This window comes from Chrysemys picta, chromosome 12 (assembly GCF_011386835.1).
Source record: "Chrysemys picta bellii isolate R12L10 chromosome 12, ASM1138683v2, whole genome shotgun sequence".
Classification (NCBI taxonomy): domain Eukaryota; kingdom Metazoa; phylum Chordata; order Testudines; family Emydidae; genus Chrysemys; species Chrysemys picta.
The window spans coordinates 32,061,159-32,085,976 of record NC_088802.1 but is presented as its reverse complement, the minus strand read 5'-3'; the positions used below and the strand labels follow the sequence as shown (position 1 = coordinate 32,085,976).

Below are 24,818 nucleotides of genomic sequence, written 5' to 3'. Positions count from 1 at the left end.
ATGAATATATTCAGTAGATCATAACCTTTGCAGAGATATGTTAGCTGACATATGTAGCATAAAACATATTCCAGTTATGTCATATTTACATGCATAAGCATATTTTCATAAAGCATTATGGGGTGCTATGTCACCCCTCCCCCCCTTCTGTTTTGGGTTGTAAACTCAGCTGATGGAAGGAATCCACTTGCAAGACTCATCCTCATGCGGTGACAGTAAACAACAAAGTCTTTTGTCCTCGTTTGGTATGTCTACACTGCAATTAGACACCCGTGGCTGGCCCGTGCCAGCTGCCTCGGGCTCACAGGGCTCAGGCTGCAGGGCTGTTTCATTGCTGTGTAGACTTCTGGGCTCAGGCAACAGCCTGAGTCTGGGACCCTCCCACCTTCCCCCTGCCCTTTGCCTGTTTTGACTGTAAACTCTGCAAGGCAGGGGTCATCTTATACTCAGTGTACACAGCACCAAGCTCACTGAGGATCCTGACTGGCCTCTAAAACCCTGCTGTGATACAGATAATGAAGCAAATGCATACAAATAATGAGTCAGCTGGCACGGCGCGGCACGGGTGTCTAATCGCAGTGTAGACATACCCTTTATGCTAGATGGGCCTTCCCTCTTGCACAGGACAGAACACCTTCTGCTGGAGACCAGCATGTCACACTTGTTAATGGCTCACGCCTGCCTGGTGACTTTCACAGTTACAAAAGCTTACACTGCAAATGCTCAAATGACACCTTCTAATATGGGATACTGATGCTATATGTGAGATCAGTGCAGGCAGCCTGCATTCCTTTGAGCAGGGGTTTGGACTAGATGACCTCCTGAGGTCTCTTCCAACCGTAATCTTCTATTATTTTATGATTCTATGAAATGCTGAACACTAAACCCATTCCTGTCATTCAGGTACCTATTTTAATAACCCCACCACAGTGGGGAGCCAGACTGGTTCCAGGTGCGAGGGTCAAAGTTCTACTGAGGCCTGGGGAGCTGACATGAGCTGTCACCTGGTCTGCCAGTGTCACACCAGCAAACCCTGTACCAGCCCTGCCCAGCCAGCAACCCGTGCATCAGCCCCTGCCCAACCCAGCCAGCAACCCCTGCACCAGCCTTTAACCTGCCAGCCAGCAACCCCTGTTCCAGCCCCTGTCCTTCCCTTCCAGCAAACCATGCACCAGCTCCTGCCCTGCCAGCAACTCCTGTGCCAGCCCCTAACCTGCCAGCAACCCCTGTGCCAGCCCCTGCCCTGCCAGCAACCCCTGTGCCAGCCCCTGCCCAGCCAGCAACCGCTGTGACAGCCCCCACCGTGCCAGCAACCCCTGTGCCAGTCCCTGCCCTGCCCAGGCAGCAACTCCTGCGCCAGCCCCTTCCCTGCCAGCATATCCATCAATGCAATGACAAAAGGCAGTGTGGCAGAATGGATGAGGGGACTCTGCTTCCATTCCCATTTGTGGGATGAAATTCTCAGCAGTTGCATGGGATAACAGTAAATCCTTCTGCCCCATGAGGTTTCTATTTCTCTGGAGTACATCACTCGTGTGAATTCCCACGTCATCCTCCCCTGCAGCAAGGGAGGCAATGCCTGACTCTCAGAGGCCATGGGTCTCAAAGCCTGGTGCACAGGGTGCTTAGGAGCTAGTAACTTCCAACCTGCTACCCAGTGACCTGCTAAGAGCTGAACTCTGACAGCAGACACCAGTCATGGGATCCGACTGGTAGAACTCTGGGGGGTCCTGATTGATTCCTGGCTTCTATTTGAACCCAGCATAGGAAGTTGTCCATGCAACTGGGTCTTCCCTGCTTGGGATGGCTTCCCTTGTGCTACCTGCTCCTACTGCCTGACTCTGAGCTCCTGGTAACCTGCTCTGCCTGCCACCTGACCCCCTGAATCCTGGTTTGCCCTCTGATCCTCTCAGACTCTGACCTCTTGGTAGCTGACTTGGCCTGGCTTCCAATTTCTGCTCCAACCACTAGGTCACACTGCCCATGGTCCTGGTCCTGATGCTGATACTGGGGTGAGGGGACCTTACTTGTTTGAAGGGACAGTGCCTGATCCTCTTGGCAGAGGGGAGTGCCTGAACCTTGGGGGAGCGGGGGGTACCTGACTCAGGATCTCAGAACCCCAGAAGCTCCTGCACTTTGTGTCTCTCCTGTTGGGCCTCTGACACCCATCCTGTCCCACAGCTGGTCCTTGGCAGGGCGGGGTACTTGCTGTAGGATTTTCCATTGGTGACACAGCCTGATTCCCCTGCACCATCCCAGCAGCAGCACTGAGCCGGCGCTGCCGGCCCGGAGTGGGGCAGGGACAGGGAACATACATCACTAAAGAAGAAGCACCAATGTTGGCAGGTGCTCTCCGCCCGTACTGGGAGGCGAGGAAGGCCAAGAGGAGTCAGTGGTTCACAGAGGGTCAGGGAGGTGTGAGGGAGACTCACTGAGGTAGAAGGCCACTGATCCATTGGGTTGTCCAGGGCAAGGCAGAGGCCAACCTCTGCAGCTTTTGGCCATTCCCTCATGAATCAGCATCCCCCCTTCCCCAGGCCCTCCTGTCATGGGCTGAGCTGTGCCACATTCTGGATTTACTAATGGAAACCATTACACCCCAGCACTGGGGAGAGCAGGAGCTGATGAGCACTGGGAGGGGCTTGTTTACATGAGCTTCTGGGAGCTGGCAGGCTTCAAGGAGATGCTCTATGGTGCAGCAGGGATCCTGCCTACAGGCCAGGAGGCTTCTGAGACATCCCCTGCTCCTGGGGACCCTCTGGAGTCTTTGAACACAGAAGAGAAGCCCTAGGCATAGAAGCCCAGCAGTGAAGGGGCTATTTCTCCAGGGTTGTGGTGCTGACTTCTCCTTGTGCAGCGCTTGCCCAGGGCAATGGGATCCCACCGTCTCTCTATTTCTCACTGACTCCCTCTGATCACCACTGTCAACGGGATTTTAGTTCTGAACGGAACCTTTTGTAACTGACCTGAGGAAACCTTCCCCATCTCCAGAGATTTATGAGCGAGACTGAGCCAAGCCCAGGGCGTGTCGGTCACAGTGTGACCCAGCGCAGCAGCATCTCCCCTTGAGCCTGGCAGGCCAGGGAGGAGGAGTGGGAGCAGGTTTATTGGGGCCATTAAAACACTGAGCCAACCTGGCTGCAGGACAGCACATACCAATGTGCTCATTACTCAGGTACTCACTCCACAGGCCCCGGGAATGGGCGGCAGAGGGCTGGGACACCTGGCAGGAGCAGGGACCCCTTCTATTTCACAGCTCTGTCAACTGCAACCATAGAGATTGCCCACTACAGCCCCCTGAGAGCTCTCGCCCATGCTGACAGTGACACCCCTGCAGAATGGGGGGCTGGATCTTGGCCCTCTTCTGATCCCCTTCCTTCTCCATCCTGCTCCTGACCTTTGTTTTGGGGCATTTCCCTTGCTGCTTAATGACTGGCCCTTGGCTCATCCCAGCCCTCCTGCTTTCAGGCCCGTTGCTTCTCTCCCTGTCTCGCACAGCTTCATACTCTCGCTGAGTCCCTGCCAAGGGACTTCACTGCAGCTTACACCAGCAGGCCCTGGCTTCCCTCTCTGCTCTTGCTTTGCCAGGCAAATGTGGATTGTCCGACTGGGCCTCACCTACGCTAGCCTAGTCCCCACCATTGCTCCTCTGGCGCAGCCCATGGTGAGAGCGGCAGTGGGGTGCTAGTGCAGATGAGGCTCTGGGGACTGCTGGCATTTTCCCACTTTGCTGCTGAGACTTGCCCTCAGCTAGGTTCTAGGAGACCAGTGACTGGTGGGGACTTGTCTACTCTAGCGTTCCCTCAGGCCCGCCGGCACAATGATGGGAATTACATGGGGAAAAGGAAATGAATGAGCCTCCTCCCAGCAGTAATGTGAAGGGAGGGGCACAGGGCCTAGGGTTGCCAGGTGTCTGGTTTTTGACCAGAACACCTGGTCGAAAAGGGACCCTGGCAGCTCTGGTCGGCACTGCTGACCGGGCCATTAAAAATCCAGTTGGTGTGGGGCTGGCAGGCTCTCCACCTGGCTTTGCGAGGCTCCCCGAAAGCAGCACCATGTCCCTCGGCTCGTAGGCGGAGGAACGGCCAAGGGGGTTCCATGTGCTGCCCACGCCATGCTCCCATTGGTTGGGAACCACAGCCAATAGGAGCTGCGAGGGCGGCGCCTGCAGGTGGAAGCAGCGTGCATCACATAGCCACCTTCGGCTAGGGGCCGGAGGGACATGTTGCCTCTTGCATTGAGCCAATCAAGGATAGCGCTGCCCAGAGCCCACACCCCAAACTCCATCCTGCATCCAAACCCCCTGCCCCAGCCCTGAGCCCCTTCCTGCACCCCAAACCCCTCATTCCTGGCCCTACCCCAGAGTCCACACCCCCAGTCAGAGCCCGCACCCTCTCCCACACCCCAATCCCCTGCTCCAGCCCTGAGCCCCCCCCTCACCCAAACTCCCTCCTGGAACCTGCATCCCAAACTCCCTCCTGTGCCCCAACCCCCTGACCCAGCTCAGAACCCCCTTCCACACCCCGAACCCCTCATTTCTTGCCCCACCCCAGAGCCTGCACCCCCCCAGCCCAGAGCCCATAGCCCCCCACACACACCAACCCTCTGCCTCAGCCCGGACCCCATCCTGTACTCTGAACCCCTCGGCCTCACCCCCCCCCCAAACCTGGAGCCTCCTCCTGCACCCCAAACCCCTCGTCCCTGGTCTGACCCCAGAGCCCGCACCCCAACCCTCTGCCCCAGCCTGGTGAAAATGAGCAAGTGAGTGAGGGTGGGGGAGAGCAGAGGGAGGGGGATAGAGTGAGTGGGGGCGGAGCCTCAGAGAAGGGATGGGGCAGGGCCTTGGGAAGGGGCAGGGCAGGGCAGGGGCGGGGCAAGGGTGTTTGGTTTTCTGCAATTAGAAAGTTGGCAACCCTACCTCAGCCCCACAGACCGTAACACATTGTCACACAGACCCCTCCCCACAGGCCATAACACACTGTCACACAGACCTCTCCCCTCGACCCCAGAGGCCATAACACAGTCACAGAGACCTTTCCCCTCGGCCCCATAGGCCAGAACGCATTGCCACAGGGACCCTGCCCCTCAGCCCATAATATGTTGTCACAGAGACTCACATAGCTGATCTGGAAGGGCAGGTAACCAGCACATCAATGAAACCTGCAGATAATACTGAAGAGAAGAGAGAGAAGTCCTCCAAGGGACGCAGAGGGAAGAGTGGTTCGACCACACAGAATGATATGGGAAAATGCAGTTAATGCATTTGGGGAGAAACAATCTGGAGCAGGGAAAGCTCTGCATAAGCCATAGACAAGGAAGGCCGGGGGCAACAAAGTAAATATGCATTTACAACGTACTGATGCAGGGGGGATGGTCCGTGCAATACTGGGCTGCAGATGTTGAGAGATCCCATCTGGGAGTAGCTGGATCCTAATTCCACACTGCATGGCTCTGGTGTGGCCCCATCTGAACAATGCCATTCACCTCTGGGCACAGCAATATTAGAGCACAATTGAGCAAGGCAGCTTGAGAGAAGAGCAACAAAGAAGTTAAGACCTAAGGGGCTGGTGAGGAGGAAATATTAAAAAAGCAAAACATAGAGTTTAAGGCCAGAAGGGACTATCAGATCATCTAGTCTGACCGCCTGCACATCACTGGCCATGGAATTTCACTCAGGTCCACCTGTTTTGAGCCCAACAGCTTGTGTTTGGCCAAACATGAGTAGTTTAGCTAGCAGACTAGACACTAGCAGAGGACGTGATAACAGTGTACTGCTCTGTGAAGCACGTAAACAAGTCCCACAGGCAGAGAGGAATTCTTCAGGGCGAGGAGGAGTGAGGGGGAAGTTTTGGGAGCGTATCAGGAAGTGAGCTGTATTGTTAGGCTGGGGAATGGCCTCTCAGGGAAGGGATGGCAGGGGTCTGTTGCCTTGGACATTTAAAACACCATAGCACAAAGCACCCAGAGAATGTACAATAAGGAACAAGCTCCTTTGAGCCTAGGGCTCCCATCTCTAGCTTCTGATTCTGGGACATTCTTGGCAAATTTTTCACTTCAAAAGTCTCATTCTGGTCAGACACTTTCCAGACCCTGGTAGTGACTTCTGCCTGTCATCTTTTCCATGGAACAAGCTGTGCAGCGATTTGTATTCACCTCCCTGTGTGTTTGCAAAGGCACTGCCAGCTCTGAGATGGGATAGATGGGAGTTGGGGAAGCATCCCTATGGCTCCATGTGGCCAATGGCAGTCTCTGTGTTCTGTGATTACTGCGTTAGTCTGTCCTGAACAAAAGGGTGATTTTAAGCTGCAATAACCTCAGCACATTGAATATTCAGCACCAACAAATAAGTCAACTATGGAACGATTGATTTTAGCAAACATTTTGGGCCTGGATGGTAAGATGGCCATGCAGTTACCAGGAGACTGTGTTTCCTCAAAAAACGCCACTTATCTGTGGTTTATTGGTATCAGAATGAGATAACACCCGGTGAGTCCTACATAAACACAGTCCATCAGCGCATCACAAGGAGCCCCAGCAGAACCAGACTGGGAGGACATGCCAGTATGCTGGCAATGGTACATGCCCCACAGGGACATTTTGACTCCTTAGATGGAAAAAGTCGCAACTTCTGTACATCAGAGAGCATAAAAGCCCAATTAATAAATATCTCATCCTATCCCCCTTCCTGCAGAAGCAGAGGGAGCTCCACGTAATGTCCCTGAAGTTCTTGTTAAGTATCAGAGAATAAGGTGCCCAGATTATTTTCAAGCTGCAGCTATTAAGCCCCCTCTAGGTTCTGTGCAGCTAGGTCCCATCACATGGAATTCCCAGTGGCTACATCTCCCCATGCTGGAAAGAGTTAAGCTCTAGGTCTGTTGATATTTCAGAGCTGCTCTGAAGCCGGCTGTCTGAGAGAAGGAGCCTTCTGATTGGCCAAAGTTCCTATTGGTAGTAATAAGGATCAGATATCAAACTTCTGTCTTTCCTAAGACCCTTTAGTGATAGTCGCTGCGCTGCTCGCTGCTAGACTATGACATCAGCCAGGACACCCAGTGATGCTGCTGATAGTAAACTCTGAGCAGGAGGAGGGTCCTGCTAGCTCAAAGTTAATTAGTTCAACCCAGCACAGGGCAGAGCAGTTGGTTTCTGTGGAGGGGCAGTGCTGGATGGGACCAAATCTTTTCAAGTCACTTGCTGCTTTCTACAAGCCCAGCTCTGAAAGCACCCAGAGGCTCCCAGGAGGGTTGGATAAATCCTGGGGCCCTAGCAGTGGCCAGCTTGTCTCCTTGGAGCCAGTTCATGCTTTAAGTGCGGGGGCTTCTGGACCTGTTCACAGAGAGTCACCATGACACTGCTGGGTTCTGAGCATTCTTTGCTGATTCGGAGCAAGTTCAGATCAGGTAGGGCTAAGCATCAAGAATTTCATCTAAAGTTTTCCTCTCCTGCAAGCCTCAGCCATACGCTGGTTTTCATTAAATGTTTGGAAGCCGCATGCAAGTAAAATAATCAGGGAGTCGTAAAGCTGTCATGGCTTTGCTCTCACAGAGGCTATTCTGCAAATGAAGAAATGCATTTTCCTTCTTCTCTATTACTTTTTAACTGCTTTTTTATTGCTTTCAATTTATGTTTGTGGTGTATGTTGGTAAAGCTACAGTTCCCGGTTCTCTTGGCCTGGGCCCTATAGTGAAGTACTGGGTCAGAAATCCGAAAGAGCTGCTGTGAAAAATGACATGCCTAATCCCCTCCATATATTCCAGGTGCTATCCTGTATATACATGCTAGTGACAGAGAAGACAGGCCTGACATTTACTCTGACATCCAGGCAGTTGATTTTGTTCCATTAAGTTGTGACTAATTGGATAAAAATGAATTTGCAGAAATGCGTCATTTTTAGAAGTAAAAATAACAAATGGAACATGCAAAATATTTAAAGTGACATCATCAGATAAATAAAACCAGAGCCACCCAGCGGAGTGCCACTTTCGGAGGGTTTGCAACTAAAAACATGTCCCACTCTTGTGAGTTAGTGGAAGTCCCAGTGAGGGGCTTCCCAGAGGACGGTCTGCATGAGTGAAGGTGAGTGAAGGTGAACTATGGGACGGTCACTTCTGACTCAGCCCCTCTGCTGGACACTTGTGATTTTATTCATGTTCTATACTTATAATAAATAAGGGGGGTGGATGTGTTTGCGTTGCTCATTCTTTTAACTGACATTACTTAACGTAAATTAATTGATCATAATGCTAGAAAAATGTATTTGACAATCTGCTGTTAGCTTCAATGGCATACAGTTCTCTATAGTTCTACTGTACATGTGGACATACATTCCAGATCACCACCCACTCTTGTTTTGCCTTTGCGTATGCTGCGGGTAATAAGAAGATCAGAGGCTTCCGATATCAATACTAGACATGTGTGGTGTTATCAGGATCTCTTAGATAGCTGGGTGGTCAATTTAAACTTTGTTTTCTTAGCAAATACAAAGTTGGCAGTTGGTTAAAAATCCAAATGTGTGTGGGGAAACACAAGGGTCCGAGTCTGGCTGAGTTACACACAACTTGGGTCCAGGGCTTTGGTGTGGTTTCCATATCACTAGGATCTTACATTGCATTAGATTAAGTCGTTCCTTAGAGTTTGTTGGTATATTATGGTACGTTGCTGTTCATTTGAAGGAAGTCTCAGTTCCTAACAATTCATGCAGCTACTCCAAAGCAATACTGCCACCTTTCTGAAGAGAGGGGGATGGGGATGTGTTCTGTGTCACCACATTCTTTTCAAATGAACCATTATTGTTTTTAAGACTCATTTCTGGGTTATTTGTAAGAGGGGTTTATTATGGAGCTGACAGCAGAATTTCAAAACATATTTTTCAAATGATTCTTTACTAAGTGTAAACTTTATGGGTCTTCACTTCCATACATTCTCATGCCTTTCAGCAATTTTAATGCAGTTGATTTACGGGGCATTCTTCACTTTGTGGCCTTTGTTCCCAGAACTGTTATTTGGCTGCTGAAAGATATTTATTATTTTAGTATCAGAGGGGTAGCCGTGTTAGTTTGCATCTGATGAAGTGGGTATTCACCCACGAAAGCTCATGCTCCAATACGTCTGTTAGTCTATAAGGTGCCACAGGACTCTTTGCTATTATTTTAGTGCAAATCTTCCCCAAATCCCAGCTTTGTGGATGTCCGTTTCTAGCCATGGTGCAGGTGAGTGCATGAGCAGCTCAGGGCCAGCATTAACAGCATCCCAATCCCCATTGTTGACACATCGCTAAAACTGGGGGGGGAAGGAAAAGCTGAATGTCGGCTGAAATCAACGAATCCCACGGACAGGGCTGTTATCTTGAGTTAAATTGCCACATAACATGCAATAAAGGAGACAAACTGAATAAATGACAGAAATGTCAATCTCAGTTTGCTACAAGTCGTTTATAGGCCTGAGTGCCGTTTACATTTGCACAAAGCCTGCGCACGGTAACTGTAAAACACTAATGCTGGTCAGGGAGTAGAGTACTCAGACTGGGTTGGGCCTCACACCCACTTTGCACAGGTGTAAAATACACAGGCCCTAATAGGACTCTCTGTTGCCTTGGAAATGGTGCTAAACAGGCAGGTGGTAGGTGTTAGGCTGTGATCATTCCCTCAGGTTCTAGAAAGGATGAACTATTCTTTGTGACTTGTGATCACATATGTCTTTTGAACAGTTCCATGTTGATGTGGCTAAGGCAGGAGTATGAGTGGATTCTTCCCGTCGCTATATGGTCTGAGTTACTGAACTGCAGAAAGGACTATCAGAGAGTTAATGGGCGATGGAAACATGTTACTTGCCTGACTGGTGTCCTAGTGCCAGAATCATCTTATCTCCGCAGCACATAGCGGGGGCGGCATCTGATGATACAGACATAACTGTTGCCCTTAGAGTTTGTTTGAATCATTTTGACCTAGTGATAGCCCATCTCTACTAGTCACTTTTGGTAGCTTCAGTGGGAATCAGGAAAAAAAACGAGTTTCTGCAGGCAGGAAGAAACGATTGGAAATGGTCTCTATCAGGCCAGGTTCTCTAGACAGTCCCTGGTAATCCTCCCTTGAGTCCTGTGCCCAGAACATACATGGCAAATTTCTACTCTTCCAGTTGCCCACAGTGGAGGGAAAGGGCTCAGCACAGCTGTATCATGTGCAGAGACTGCAGCAGTCACCATATAATGCAACGAATAGCTGCTACGAGTGGAATTTGGGAAACTTAACTGTGGTTTGAAATGCAGAATAATCTACACGTCAGCAATTCCAATGTGTTGCAGGCACTAAGGTTTTCTCTCCTCCCATTTCCTAGGAATAAGAGACAAGGATTTGTGTGTGTGTTTATTTTGTCTATTTTGCCAAAGATAAATACACAAACCTGAGGTCATCCTGACAAATTTTGCAGGAACAATGATTCTTCTTGCTTGCCTGGCTGCCATGCTGTCCTGCAGGCTCCAAGTATCAATGGGATCGCATTAAATCAACTGGGACGCACAAGGGGCTGTTGCAGGAACCTTTCTCCCTGAATGTATTTAACTCTTCCCAGAACAAACCACTCCTATGGATAGAGCCACTGCTCCAAACCAAATCAGGTGCATTCTGTCATAACACACACCGCACACAAACCCTGATGGCCAGAAAATGAAGAGTGAAACAACCTTAACTCTGATCTTGTTTCTAGAGCCCTTCATGGATACAAAATTTGCATCCGCATCCAATCCATGATCAGCAGACATGGTCCACGGATGTGGATATCTGTGGATATAAAGCAGATATCTGCAGCTCTGCAGGGCTCTACTTGTTTCCACCTTCCCTGGTCAACCAATGAGGAAACAGATATAAAAGGTCCTACACTGATAGCACCAGAGTACTAGGCATTAATGTATAACATTCTAGACACATCTCAGCATGACTGGGCACTGATGATGCCCTAGGCTAACACTGGGTAGGTTGTGCGGTGTGGACAGGCTAAGGTGTCAATGAGCCTTGTTTGGCTGGATGAAGAAGATGCAGCAGGGGTTTCAGTCTGCATGTAAAGGCTGAAGAAGTAGGTTGAGACCTCTGGCTTACAAGGGAATAGCAGATGAGAACGGTGTTTTCTCTGCACTGTACGTGTATAAGATGTGATTCCCCCTGAATATCTGAGTGAATGTGTCAAAGATTAATGGCCGATATTAGGTGGAGAGAAAAAGTAGATGAGGTATGGGAAATGAGAGCAAGGAAGATTCTGGTGATAGTTTGAAGATGGGCAGGGGGACAAGGTCCATCTTAAGGCTGTTAGTGGAATCTTGACTCGGAATTGCCAGGTTTTTCAAACAACGTGTGTTTCTATTTAATTTTCAAATAATGTTGTTTAAATCAATGTATGTGTTTACAGTGAAACCCTACCTTCATTCACAACATTGTTGCCTGAGAGTTCCTTCTGTTTTTATAGAGTATTTAAAAACAGATTTGTGAAAACTCAAGATAAAACAAGACACAAACCAACATACGTTAACATGCATCCTGACCCTGACTGGTTTAGCTGATGGATCTAATTAAACCTCTCCAGCAGTTGGGTATATTGCAAGCAAGGGAGAGGGGGTGTGCATCGTGGCACTGACAAGGTTAAATGTATTGCATTGTGAATGGGGAGCAAATGTAGGAGCCCTGGGAGAAGGTGGAGATATTGACTACGCTCCAGTACTGAAAGGGTTACACCTGGGGAGAGGGGGAATGCTCTCAGGAACTTAAAGGGTTAACAATTGCAGTGTCAACAAGTGACACTCTCAGCTCTGCTGAGCCCGGAGAGAGAACACTCCATAGCCAGGAGCCCTGGCTCTCCGCGAGTCAGGGGGTCTGAGGGACACGCTGTCCCAACAAGGCTCCTGAAGGCCAGGACAGCACAGTTCCAGGTCTGCCCCCCATTCCTTCCATCCCAGCAGCTTGCGGGGCCAGCTTTTGACAGCAAGTGAGGGGGGCCAGCAGTGGGATCACCTCTGCAGGGAGTGCATGCCCCAAAGAAAGGGAATTTCTGGCACTCTCCCTGCGGAGTCTGGGAAAGCTGCTTAGAAAGTCAAATTGCAGCAAGAAGAGTGACAAATAATCCTTGTGCGCAGGCTGGTTGCACGCTCCCTGGCCCACCCTTGGGGTTACACCCGATCAACAGTGATCTTGCCAGAGGGTCTGAGAGTGGCAGCTGAGCCCCCAGGGGTAATGCGGGCAGGCAGGCAGGCCCCTGGCCATGGCAGCGGGCTGGGGAAGCTCACTGGGACCTGGGCAGGAGGGACGGTTCCTCTGCACTCTGACAAGGAGGCAGCTGTGAGGCTGACGGCAACACTCTCCCTAGGCGCTGACACATACCCCCTACAGGCCTTGGTGAAGTCATAAGGATGATCTTGGGCTGGATCATGGAGCTGGGACAGATTTTCCCAATTGCCTAAATGCTCCTCTTAAGGCCTTATTCAGCCTGATCAGACCTGGTCCAGTGCGTGACAGAGATGAGCACTTCATCCTGCCGATCCATTAGCATGTGTGGGTCCCCTGGGAGGAGATTGCAAAGACACTCATCTGTGCTTCATGTTCTCTAAGCCATCCCCACTGGGACTCTGACTGCTGTTCTCAAATCGAGGAATGTTGCTTGGGCCAAAATTTCCAAACATGGGTGCCCAAACTTGGGCATGTGCATGTGCAAGCCTGGCCCTTGGTCCCTGCGCCTTGGTTTCCCCATCTGAGAGCAGGGACAATGTCACTTACCTATCTCAACAGAATGTAACTGGGTAACATGTGAGGGCCATGATGCTGGCCCTTCTACTCTGTACACATGCTCAGTATCATTACGTTAGGCTCCATATTCCCAGTGTACTAGATCCACTACAATGCATGGCGTGTAAATGGCCTTGCCTACTAGTCTGAACTGCCCCAGGCCACATGCAAACCAGGAGGTTCATGACCTATTGGAAACAACTGTCCCAGATGAGCCACAGGGCAGACATTTTGGGTACAGGAGCTGCTCCCAGATGGACGCCTTGTCCTGGCCCAGTCCCTAGGAGCCATGCTGAGCTGGGAGCCTTCCCATCTCAGCTGGTCTGGGTTCTGCTGAGCTGATCGAGGCTGGGATTCTGACTGAGGGCCTGACCCTTCTTCCCAAGTCAGTGAGAGCAGGAGCAGATCTTGAGCTGGTCTAAGACAGGCTGAGGTTGCAGGAGCCATGTGGCACTGCTGTGAGCAAGGAGTCACCTTCCTGCATGCGCTCCAGCGAGGGGATGTTGGCACAGGACCGACTCAGATCCCTGGCTCCGTCACTGTCCCTAGAGAAGCAGGTTCTGCCCACTGGCCATAGCTTGTCTGGAACCTCTTCTCATAATAGCTGATGATGGTGACGAGCGTTGTATCAAGCCCCTGCTCTATGCCAGGCTGTGCTTTTCCTGATGGGCCTCAGGCTGGGAACAGTCTCTACTGCTGAGCTACAACCTACCCAAAATAGTCACTGAAACTGGCACTACTGACAAAATCTCCCCAGGCCTGGCCCTATGAGGGGCGTTGATGACTGAACATTAGCAAGGAGCAAGGCACAAGCCCTGGCTCTCCAACCAGCCAATGCTGTTAGGTAGAACCAGTCCAACTGTAGATACCTTTGGGCACAGCCCTGTTCATTAACAAAGCCCTGGCTGGGATGATTTAGTTGGGAATTGGTCCTGCTTTGAGCAGGGGGTTGGACTTGATGACCTCTTGAGGTCACTTCCAACCCTGCTATTCTATGATTCTATGATTCTATAGCAGCCTTCTCCTCTGGCTGGGTGCAGGCCTGTTTTTCACTCTATTCCAGGTGTAGCATCACTGAGGGCATCTCTCCTGGGAAGTGTGCTGCAGGAACAGAAGGACTGGCTGGCAGAGACCACTCCTAGCCATGTGTTCTTTTAGAGAGAGGACATTCTGGGCAGACATTGTGTGCAGCATCCCAGCATGCCATGGAGGTGGGTGGGGATCAGGAGGTAGCCACAGATGCTGTCAGGCAGCAGAATGTGAGTCCCTTACACCAGGGGAAAATGGGTGCAAATCATTACTCTTCTGATTTCCCAGCAGTTTACACTCACCTTCCCCTGCTGTACATGACACACGATGTGTCAGGCAGTGGAACTGGCCCCAGTTTCTTTAGGGCTAGGTTGTGCCCTGGGCACTGCCTGGTGCATTGGCAGGAATGCATAGGGGCCTTGCTGCAGCCAAAGTCTCAGTCTCTGCTTGCCTCAGCCAAAATGCCTCCAGAGGGCTCTTAGACAGAGCCCGCCAACACCTGCCCCTCTCCATGCCCAGCCAGCCCTACTAACTGTTGTGCAAAGGTGGGTGTTGGACCAGGGCCCTGATCTCACTCGGTCCCTCTGCCTTCCAGCACCTGGCACCCCTGGGAGCACTAGCAGGGATCAGGGGCTGCCCTTCCTGCCAGGGATGCGAGGAGAGCTCCTGGGGCACACATTCTGGCCCATAGGTTTCTGCTGGGCCTGTTTAATAGCAGGGCAGGGAAAGATATGGAAGAACTAAATGGTGAGAGAGAAACCAGTAACCACTGGGTCTGCTTGATACTGCAGCGTCTTTCCAGACAAGGGCAATTCCATCAATGCATCACCTACTATGCTTAGCTCCAAAGTTCTCCCCAAGCTTCAGGAGCTTGCCAGCTGTGCGCACCTGCTCTGTACAGAGGTTGATTAACGTCCTCGCAGCATGAGGTGCTCTGAAAACCTTCCTTCTGCAAAAGGGCCCCACAGCAGCCCCTCTGGCCTTTGCAAGGAGGTGTGAAACAGGACTCATGAGTGATGTGAAACGGAGGCCAAAGCATTGACGGGCAAGGAGGGCCTAAGCAGCCCCCTGGCTCTTTGCACCCCGAGTGTGGAAGAAGCTCCAAGAGGGGATTGGATGTGGACTGTGCGGCTCCAGCCCATCTGTAATTCCTGGTTATAACGAGATAAAACAAATGTCAGCCCTAAGTGACAAGCTTCATGGGCAGGGGAACAGCTGGGTGGGGCAGGGGTCTCCAGGTGAATCCCTGTGACAGAATGTCCTGTGAGAAAAGGAGTGAATGCAGCTTTCAGGCCATTGTTTTTGCTGTGGAGCCAGCTGGAGCTGTAACTGGCTGAATTTCTTCTCTTGTTGCCTAAGGACTTGAACCAAATGGGGTGCTCAGAGCTGGAGGGAGCCCATCGGTGTGACACATGGTTTCCGTAGCAGAGAGGACTTGCTCAGCCTCTGGTAGCAGCAAAGAAGCCAGATGGACCTGGGAAGGGTTAACAGGCTAAGCTGAACCCTCAAGAAGGACTAGAGTCCAGGAGGGGCTGGGCTGGAATTCGGTGACTGGCACTCTGAGAACAGTCAGGCTGGAGCTGCAGAATTTGGATCCAGGTTTTGAACAACTCTCAAAGTCTGGACATGTTCAGATCCAGGCATTTGGTTCAGCCCATTACGCAGCTCTGGGGCATCTGCAAAATCCTACAGTTCAGGTATTCAGAGCCAGCCTCTCTCTATGCCAGGGGAGAGGTTTCTGCCTATTTATGGGGTCACCTGGAAAGTCGCATTTTGGTCTGAAACACTGTACTTGTTGCCCCTACAAGTAGCACCTCAGATACTTGGAACTGGAAGGATAAAGAGCAAAGACAACCTTGCCCTGCTGCCCAGTTTGGTCCCTTTGCACATTCACCAGCACTCTACCTGGAGCCAGTCACTTAGCTCTGCAGCTTCTCGCTTGCTGAAATACCCTTTAGGAGCATCGACAGAGAGGAAAGACCCTTATAAGCACCCAGGAGTGGAGCTTTTAAAAGCAGACATGGGGCTCTGCTATTTACAGGGGCCCTCTCAGAAATGGGGATGTTCTGATATTAGCCAGTTTCAAAACAAGTGCAAGTTAGCCAGGTGCCTCTAAACAGGCACATGCTGATGCTCTGCCCAATGTGGGAGAGAGGCCCTGGCATCCCTGCATCTGGGAAGGATTCAGAGGTGCTGCAGTAGCTTTAGGTGACTTCAGACTCTGGGTCTAATCCCAGACACCACAGAAAACAGGTAGCATTTTTTGAGCAGTCCAGGGCCCCCTTTGGAAGCTGCCTCCCACCCTAATTCCTCCCCCTCTCCCAGTGAAGTGACATCTTGAAGTGTATAGGTTAGAATGCAGATTCCTTTCTAGTGCTGCATGCAGGATGTACAGGTCTGGTTGAATGCTGAATGCAACGTACAGGCTCCCACATTAATTCTTTAACCCTCTGCAGTTGGACACCAGCCTCGAGAGCTTCTCTGAGGGGCGATGGGGGCCCGAGGAAGCACAGTGTCTGCAGAGCTCATTGCTACTAGCTATGGATGGCAATGGGAGTTTTGTTTGCTTCCTTGGGGATCTGTTTCTGATGGAAAAGAAAGAGCATCTCAAGCAGAGTCACTCCTCAGCACCCCATGCGTCCGGTTGGCAAGTTAAACTCTGCAGCAGCCCGTGCACTGCCCAAGCCCACTTTTCATCCAGCCAATAAAATACATCAGTGGTGTCAGCTCGGTCCCAAACTGGCAGGGATTTCTCATGTCACAGATCTCGCCCCTTCTGCCCAGGGAAATCCAGGAGCGAGCAGTACCATGGAAAGAACTGCTCTCCCTTTCCTAATGGCAGTGTGACAGGTCTATCTGCTGCTCCCTTTTATCAGGGGCTTTTCCATCCCTTTGAGCTTACAGTGAGCAGCTCATACCCTGTGGTTGGCTGGAGGTGAGGTGTGTATCAGAGCTCTAACACAGCAACTATCTCCCCCTTGAGGCTGCTATCTGTGCCTGGCACTCAGATCTGGCCTTAGGGCTTGAAACAAACTTGGCAGATGATCAGACCAGATCAAAACTACCAGGGTTTGCAGGGAGGGAAATACAACTGCAGGTTTCAAACAGGTTTATTCTGCCCCATTGTCAGTCTGATGTCACATAAGACAGGCCTGGCCCCAAGAGCATCTCAGCTGTTACCCTGGAGCCAGCAGTAAAACAAACAGTCTCTAGGTTCATCCTGTTTCCAAGCAGCCTGTAAGCCAGGTGGCCAGGAAAGAGCTGGGCTGGCTCACCAAAGGCCCTCTGGTGGCCTGAATATGCCACACTGATTAACCATTACTCAGCATCTCAGCTTTGAACATGAAACCTTCCTATACAGGATGGTGCAGACTCTGACCACAGCTTGTGTAAGAGAGTTATCCTGCCCTGAAAACCAGTGCCAGGATTCTCACGCATTTGTCACAGCTGTTTGGAAGGAGGCTTTTCTCTCAGTCACTCTGGAGCATGTTCTGACTGACACAGGTTAATGGGTAGAATGTCCTCTACACATGTTCAGCCTCTGCAGAGGCAGGGAGGCTGGAACAATTTGTATAGTGGGGGGTGCTGTGAGCCATTGAACCAAATTGTAAACCCAACATATGATGGAAACCTCTTCACACCTGAGAGTGTGGCAGCACCCCCAGCACCCCTAGTTCCAGCACCTAGGTGTAGAGAGGTCTGACAAGTTCACCTGGTGACACCTGTTGTGGTGGATGCTCCCATGTATGCTAACAGAATATGGACAGGTGGTGCTGTCCCCTTGAGTCTGAGCAGTCTGCTCTTCCTAAACAGGGTCTCTGGGAGATGAAAGTCCTGAGGTCTTGACTCTGTGGTGATTGGCTGTGGTGTCTCTGTGACTGGGTGTTGGACCGAGCTGCCCTCCTCATGGGGGAGAGAGTGGAACCATGGGAGATCTGACTCCCTCTGAAAAAATACTGTGTGATCATGTAATTAAACCAGGCAATCCAGTCTCACTTTGCTATTGACCCATGAAAATAATTCTGCCTTTTTAACAGCCCTTACCATGGCATGAGTCCACTGACACCACTGAGTGATTGAACGAGCTGAGATTAGACCCAGCCCACAACCAATGGATCCACAAATCAATTGACACACCTAACTGCCATGTTAATGGCAAAGCCCAACATTTATGCAACACTAAGAACCTCAAAACCCACCTCTCAGCTGCCACCTAATCGCGTAGGCACGCAAAGTCCCTGAGGTACCTACATTCCTGCTGGAGCACATGTGCAAACCTGCCTAAGTCCTGACACTGCCAAGGTGCTTGGAGCCCTCGCTCACACCTAGGTCCCAGTACATTGTCAAACTAGGCTCTCCGCTGCCTGTCTCGGCTGTGGGGCTGTCACAGGATCTGGCCTATGCTCGGCCTGTAACCAGGCTCCTGGGAGTGACCCCTGTAGTGGGCCAGGCCTCAAGGACCCACACTGTCCACAGGGGCAGGCCTGTGGCCTCTACAATTCTGGAACTGGGCTGTCAGCCCCAGCAATTCCTGTCTCTCTCCATGGCTCCCTGCAGCGACTTACCCCAGCCAGATTCCTGCGGGAGGCTTGAACTGTCCCCTTCAGGGCGCAGGGCTCTCAGTGAGTATTACAGCGACACAGGCAGCATTTGTTAGTCCTTTGCTAATCTTTATTAGTCACCTGGCTACAGAATCTGCAAGTCCTTAGGGTCAGCACAGAGAGGCAGAACTAAGTTACACCATAGTTCATTCCGATTAGCCCAGGGCCCAGCCACACTTGTGAACCCCATGCTCAAGTGCTGTCTCTCTCTCTCATTTGGACCTCCTTACTTCACAGGTGAGGGAGTCCAGACTCCTTCCAGAAGCCAACCCTTTATCACCCATCTCACACCTTCCAGTCCTTCATCACTTGATGATTGCCTGTTCTGTTCATTCCCTCTGAAGCAGCTGGCACTGGTCACTGTCAGATGACAGGGTACTGGGCTGGATGGACCATTGGTCTGACCCAGTATGGCCAGTTTAATGTTCTTATGTCGTTTTTTCTTGAGCTGGGAGTCTTTGCTCAGCTTCCCCGCTGAGAGGCAGGGAAATCCATCTCCCTCTGGGTCGTTGGATGTCAGTGTCCTGGGGCTTGGGTTTGCCATGGGCTTCTAAGATTTTCAATTGATATGGGGTCAGTCTTGGCCAATCCTTTTCAATGACCTATTCAGGCTCAAAGAGCTAAGGGAAGTACTCATAGCTATCTCTCCTAGCTTGCCCTGAGAGCAAACTTAGTCCTTTTCCCCCCCACTGGGAAACCATGCAAAATATAGGGGAAACTGAGGCACATTTAGGATTCATAAAAAGTATTACAGGAAATTCCCACTGTGTCAAAGGGGCCCAATCTGGTAGGCATTCTGAGGGTATGCCTAACCCATACAAAGGGGAGCACAAGAGTGTGACTCAAGACTGGTGGTGAGGGCACTCTCCCCGGAGGAGGGAAGGGAAGCCAGTCCCTGTTCCAATTAATATTTAAGCATTTATACACAATGGTCCAGGAGAGCTTGAGAGGTTTCCACCTTAGCCTGGTGGCCAGGGCACTCTCCTGGGATATGGGGGAGCTGGATTCAAGTCTCCTGCTCTAAGATCAGCAGGGCAGGGATTAGAAAACAGGCCTCCCACATCCGGGGGGGAGTGGCCTGACCAGCCGGCTCTCAGGGATGAGTCTCTCTCTCTCTTTCCCTGTAGGAAAGGACTGATCTCTCCTAGCTTAGGCGCTTAGCTCCAGGAGAGGCATGACTGTAAATCCCAATGGAGTTAGACACCCAACTGCCCTTGAAAGGGGAAGGATTTAGGCCACACCCCTCTCCTCAGCATTTCTGACTGGCTAGCTTAGTCAGCTCAGCATGCTGGCTTCTGTGCATCCCATGCTTAGGCACCTCACTCTCCCCTCTCTGCAGCTCATCAGCAGGGTGCGTCCCATCATCAGAGTTTATATCTTCAGTCCAGGTCTCTACACTAGACCTACAGGAGTAACTGTTAGCCTGGGCTTGGACTAGCCACTAGCAGGGAATGTGGCACACACATTGCCAGCATATTGCGTGCTGTTTGTTAGACAGCAGCAGAATGTTGGGCATCAGGACTCCTGGATTCTCTTCCTAGGTCTGGACAGGGAGCATGGTCTAGTGGTTAGTTATTATACACAAGGTAGCCAAGCATATAGATTTAGCATACTCAGAGTGACTGAGTCTTAATTCTGCTGGATTGGAGACCTGAGTGGTCTTCCCATCTTTGTCCCAAGTGGCTTTGGACAATCTCTCGCTTAATTTATTTGAAAAATGGTGTCGCTGATACTTCACTATCTCCTGAACTGGTATATGAGGCTTTGCTTAATTGTGAAGGCTGTGAAATACACATAAATGTAGTCAGCAGTGAGAAGAAGAGGTGAGATTTGAACTCACTGGTAGCTAACTGCTCTCAGCCCCCTGCTCACTTGTTTGGGGCACATTGCCTGCTTTGGCACAATAGGGAGGTTGAAATAGTGAAGCAATCCCCAGACTTCAGCACATGTGAGAACGGTGATAGGAAGTGATGAAACCTCTTCATCTGGGATATTTATAACTAAAATGGCAGTCTGTTCCATTGTCCTACTGTTCTTGAGATTCAATCTAAATCTGCCATGCTGTAGTTTGAACCCATTGCCTCTTGTCCTGCCCTTTGTACCAAGAGAGAACAACTTTTTCCCCACATTTTTTATGGCAGCCTTTCAACTATCTGACACTATCATGTCCCCCCCTTAAGCTCCTCTTTGCAAATCAAACATACCCAGTTCTTTCAGCATTTGCTCATATATCTTCCATTCCATCCCTTTGATCACCTTTGTTACTCACCTCTGGATCCTTTCCAGTTTCTCCACATACTTTCTTTGCATTGGTGACCAAAATTGGTCACAGTACTCTAGCTGCGCCTAATCAGTGCCGAGTAAAGTTGTACCATCACCTCCCATGACTTACATGCTATGCCTCTGTTAATGCAACCTAAAATTGCATTTGCTTTTTTTGTAACAACATCTCATTGCTGACTCATGTTATAGTTGTGATCCACCACAACTCCCAGATCCTTCTCAGCAGTGCTGCTGCCAAGCCAGTTATCCCCCATTCTGTATTTATGCATTTGGTTTTCCTTCTCTAAGTGTAGCACTTAACATTTGTCTTTGTTGAATTTCATTTTGTTGTCTATAGCCCAGTTCTCCAATTTATCAAGATGCCTTTGAATTTTAGCCCTATCCTCCAAAGGGATGCAACCCCCATTTGTTTGGTGTCATCTGCAAATTTTATTCCTACATCCAAGTAATTAATAAAGATGTTTAACAACACCAGACACAGAACAGATCCCTGTGGAACCCCACTTGAGACCTCCCTTTAATAGTTAATTCCATTAAAAATTACTTTGGTCTGGTCTACTCTAGGGGAGAGGATCGATCTAAGTTACGCAATTTCAGCTAAGTGAATAATGTAGCTGAAGTTGATGTACTTAGATCTACTCACTGTGGTATCTTCACTGCAGTGAGTTGACTGCTGATGCTCCCCCGTTGACTCCGCCTGCACCTCTCGCTCTGGTGGAGTACAGGAGTTGACAGGAGAGCGCTCAGTGGTCGATTAATCGCATCTAGACTAGACGCGATAAATCGACCCCCGTTGGATCAATCGCTGCCCGTGGATCCTGCAGGTAATGTAGACCAGCCCTTTGTTGCGGATGTTTAACCAATTATGTATCCACTTAATGTTAGTTCCACCAAGCCCATGTTTCTCCAGCTTACCTATCTGAATGTCATGTGGGACTGTGTCAAAAGCCTTGCTGAAGTCCGGATAGATTATGTTCATCGCATTCCTCCTATCCAATTACCTAGTCAAAGAAGGAAATCAAGCTGGTTTGGCATTATTTGTATCAAGGTCAGGCTGAATGATCTATACTTCCCCAGCTCCTCCTTTTCCCCCTTTTTTAAAGATGGGCACCATGTTAGCCCTGCTCCAGTCTTCTGGGACTCTCCTGTCATCCGTGAGTTTCCAAATATTATTGCCAGTGTTTCGGAGATTTCTATAGCTAATTCCTTCATTACCCTCGGGTGACTAGCATCCAGTCCTGTTGATTTGAATTCATTCAAATTGGTCAGAAGATCTTTTACATGCTTTTTATTTGTCCCAATCTGCATCCCTTCCCCTTTATTCTCCGTGGTAACTTTGCTAGTCATCCAGTCACGTTATCTTTTGAGAGAAGTCTGAAGCAAAGTAGACATTGAGCAGCTCTGCCTTCCTATCATCTTCCATTACCAGCTCACCTTCGCCATTGAGCAGCAGACCCACACTGTCCGTAATCTTCTTTTTTGCCTGACATATTTTAAGAACCCCTTCTCATTTCTTCTAACATGCCTTGCCAGCTGTAACTCATTCTTTGCCTTGGCTTTCCTGATTTTGTCCCTACACACTCGTGCTATTCCTATGTATACTTCCTTGGTGACATGGCCTTCCATCCATTTCCTGTATGTATCCCTTTTGGTTTGTAGATAGCTAAAAAGCTCCTTGTGCAGCCACATTGGCCTCCTGTGGCTCTTCTTATCTTTCCTCTGTGTCAGAATAACTTGCTGTTGAGCCTCTAGAATAATATCTTTTAAGAACTGCCTTTTCTTCCTAACTGGTCTTTCCAGGGGACCTTGCCTACCATTTCTCTGAGTAGGCACTGAACTAGATGTAGTCCAGGTACCTCACACTGAGCTAAGTGCCTGCAATGGGATGTGAGTTCAGGAACATGGGTGGCAGCCCAGTGATATATTCAGGATATTGTAGACTCAATAGGTAACCTGAGTTTTTGTCACCACACTTATTGCTCAGTGCAGCAGTGGACCATCCAAGCAGCCAATAGGTAGCTACAGCACTGTACTCCCTGCCAGTGGATAAAGAGCAAGTGATTACCCTTGTACTTTCCTCCTCACCAAAGTATCAAAGGGGCATTCTCTGCCACAACTAACACAAGTGCACTTGCAGTTGGGAGCCCTGTAGCAACAGCATTGGCAGTATTCAATACACATGTAAGAAGCAGAAAGATGTTTCCAAAAAAGGCAACAATTACCCATGGCCATAAGAATGGCCATACTGGATCAGACCAATGGTCCATCTAGCCTAGTATCCGGTCTTCTGGCCATGGCCAATGCCTGGTGCTTCAGAGAGAATGAACAGAACAGGGCAATAATTGATTGATCCATCCCTGTCATCCAGTCCCAGCATCTGTCAGTCAGAAGCTAAAGGAACATCCAGAGCATAGGGTTGAATCCCTGACCATCTTGGCTAATAGACATGGGTGGACCGATCCTCCATGAACTTTAATTTTTTTTTTTTAAACAGTTATACTTTTGGCCTTCACAATATCCCCAGCAATGAGTTCCACAGGTTGACTGAGTGTTGCGTGAAGAAGTACTGCCTTTTGTTTGTTTTAAACCTGCTGTCTATTCATTTCATTGGATGACTCCTGCTTCTTGTGTTTTGTGACGGGGTAAACAACACATTCATTTCTCCACACCATTCATAATTTCATAGATTTCTATCATATCCCCCTTAGTCACCTCTTTTCCAGGCTGACCAGTCCCAGTCTTTTTAATCTCTCCTTGTATGGAAGATTTTCCGTATCCCTAATAATTTTTGTTGCCCTTCTCTGTACTTTTTCCAATCCTAATATATCTTTTTTGAGATGGGGTGACCAGAATTATATCCAATGTTTAAGGTGTGGGCGTACCATGGATTTATGTAGTGGCAAAATGATATTTACTGTCTGATTATCTATCCCTTTCCTAATGGTCCGAACATTCAGTTACCGTTTTTGACCACCACTGCACATTAAGAAGATGTTTTCAGAGAACTATCCACAATGACTCCTAGATCTCTTTCTTGATTGGTAACAGCTAATTTAGACCTCCTCCTTTTGTACGTATAGTTAGGATTATGTTTTCCAATGTGCATTACTCTGCCTTTATCAACATTGAATTTCACCTGCCATTTTGTTGCCCGGTTATGTGAGATCCCTTTGTAACGCTTCGCAATCTGCTTTGGACTTAACTACCTGAGTACTTTAGTATCATCTTTAAACTGTGCCACCTCACTGTTTACCCCTTTTTCCAGATCATTTATGAATATGTTGAACAGCACTGGTCCCAGTACAGATCCTTGGGGGACCCTGCTATTTACTTCTCTTCATTCTGAAAACTGGCCATTTATTCTTATCCTTCGTTTCCTGTCTTTTAACCAGTTAATGATCCATGAGAGGACCTTCCCTCTTATCACATGACAACTTACTTTGCTTTAGAGCCTTTTCTGAGGGATCTTGTCAAAGGCTTTCTGAAAGTCCAAGTACACTATATCCACTGGATCACCGTTGCCCACATGTTTGCTGGCACCCTGAAAAAATTCTAGTAGATTGGTGAGGCATGATTTCCCTTTACAAAAGCCATGTTGACTCTTCCCAACAAATTGTGTTCACTTATGTGTAGTAAAGAACAGTTATCTGTTCTATACTACAGTTTCAACCAATTTGCCTGTTACTGAAGTTAGGCTTACCGGCCTATAATTGCCAGGATCGCTTCTTGAGCCTTTTGAAAAAATTGGCATTGCATTAACTATCCTCCACTCATTTGGTACAGAGCCTGATTTAAGTGAAAGATTACATAAAACAGTTAGTAGCTGAGTAATTTCATGTACAAGTTCCTTCTAAACTCTTGGGTGAATACCATCTGGTCCTGGTGACTTATTATTGTTTAATTTATCGATTTGCTCCAAAACCTATCTGAAACAGTTCCTCAGATTTGTCACCTAAAAATAATGGCTCAGTTGTGGGAAACCCCCTTACACGCTCTGCAATGAAGGCCAATTAAAATAACTGATTTAGCTTTTGTGCACTTGTCCTCCCTGAGTGCTCCTTCAGCACCTTGATCATCCAGGTACCCCACTGATTGTTTGGCAGGCTTCTTGTTTCTGATGTACTTTAAAAAAAAATTGTTG

At 49.4% G+C, this 24,818-nt stretch overlaps 1 protein-coding gene across 21 annotated transcripts in view; it reads left to right on the top strand.

The window, feature by feature from the left end:
* MYOCD (myocardin) overlaps window positions 1-24,818 on the top strand; it is a 489,253-nt gene that overhangs the window by 387,044 nt on the left and 77,391 nt on the right. For 6 of the 21 annotated variants that reach the window (XM_042841235.2, XM_042841231.2, XM_042841236.2 and 3 more), the window contains exons 1-2: window positions 6,997-7,400; window positions 15,153-15,490. The exons of 9 other annotated variants lie outside the window; for them this stretch is intronic. Coding sequence is in view for 4 of the 12 variants with exons in the window: in XM_042841239.2 (XP_042697173.1) it covers window positions 7,346-7,400 (55 nt within the window). In the remaining 8 variants the exon portion in view is untranslated. Of the gene's footprint in view, window positions 1-6,994; window positions 7,401-15,152; window positions 15,491-24,818 lie in introns of those variants that run through there. 6 more of the 21 variants (XM_042841230.2, XM_005305128.5, XM_005305127.5 and 3 more) reach the window with 2 other exon arrangements.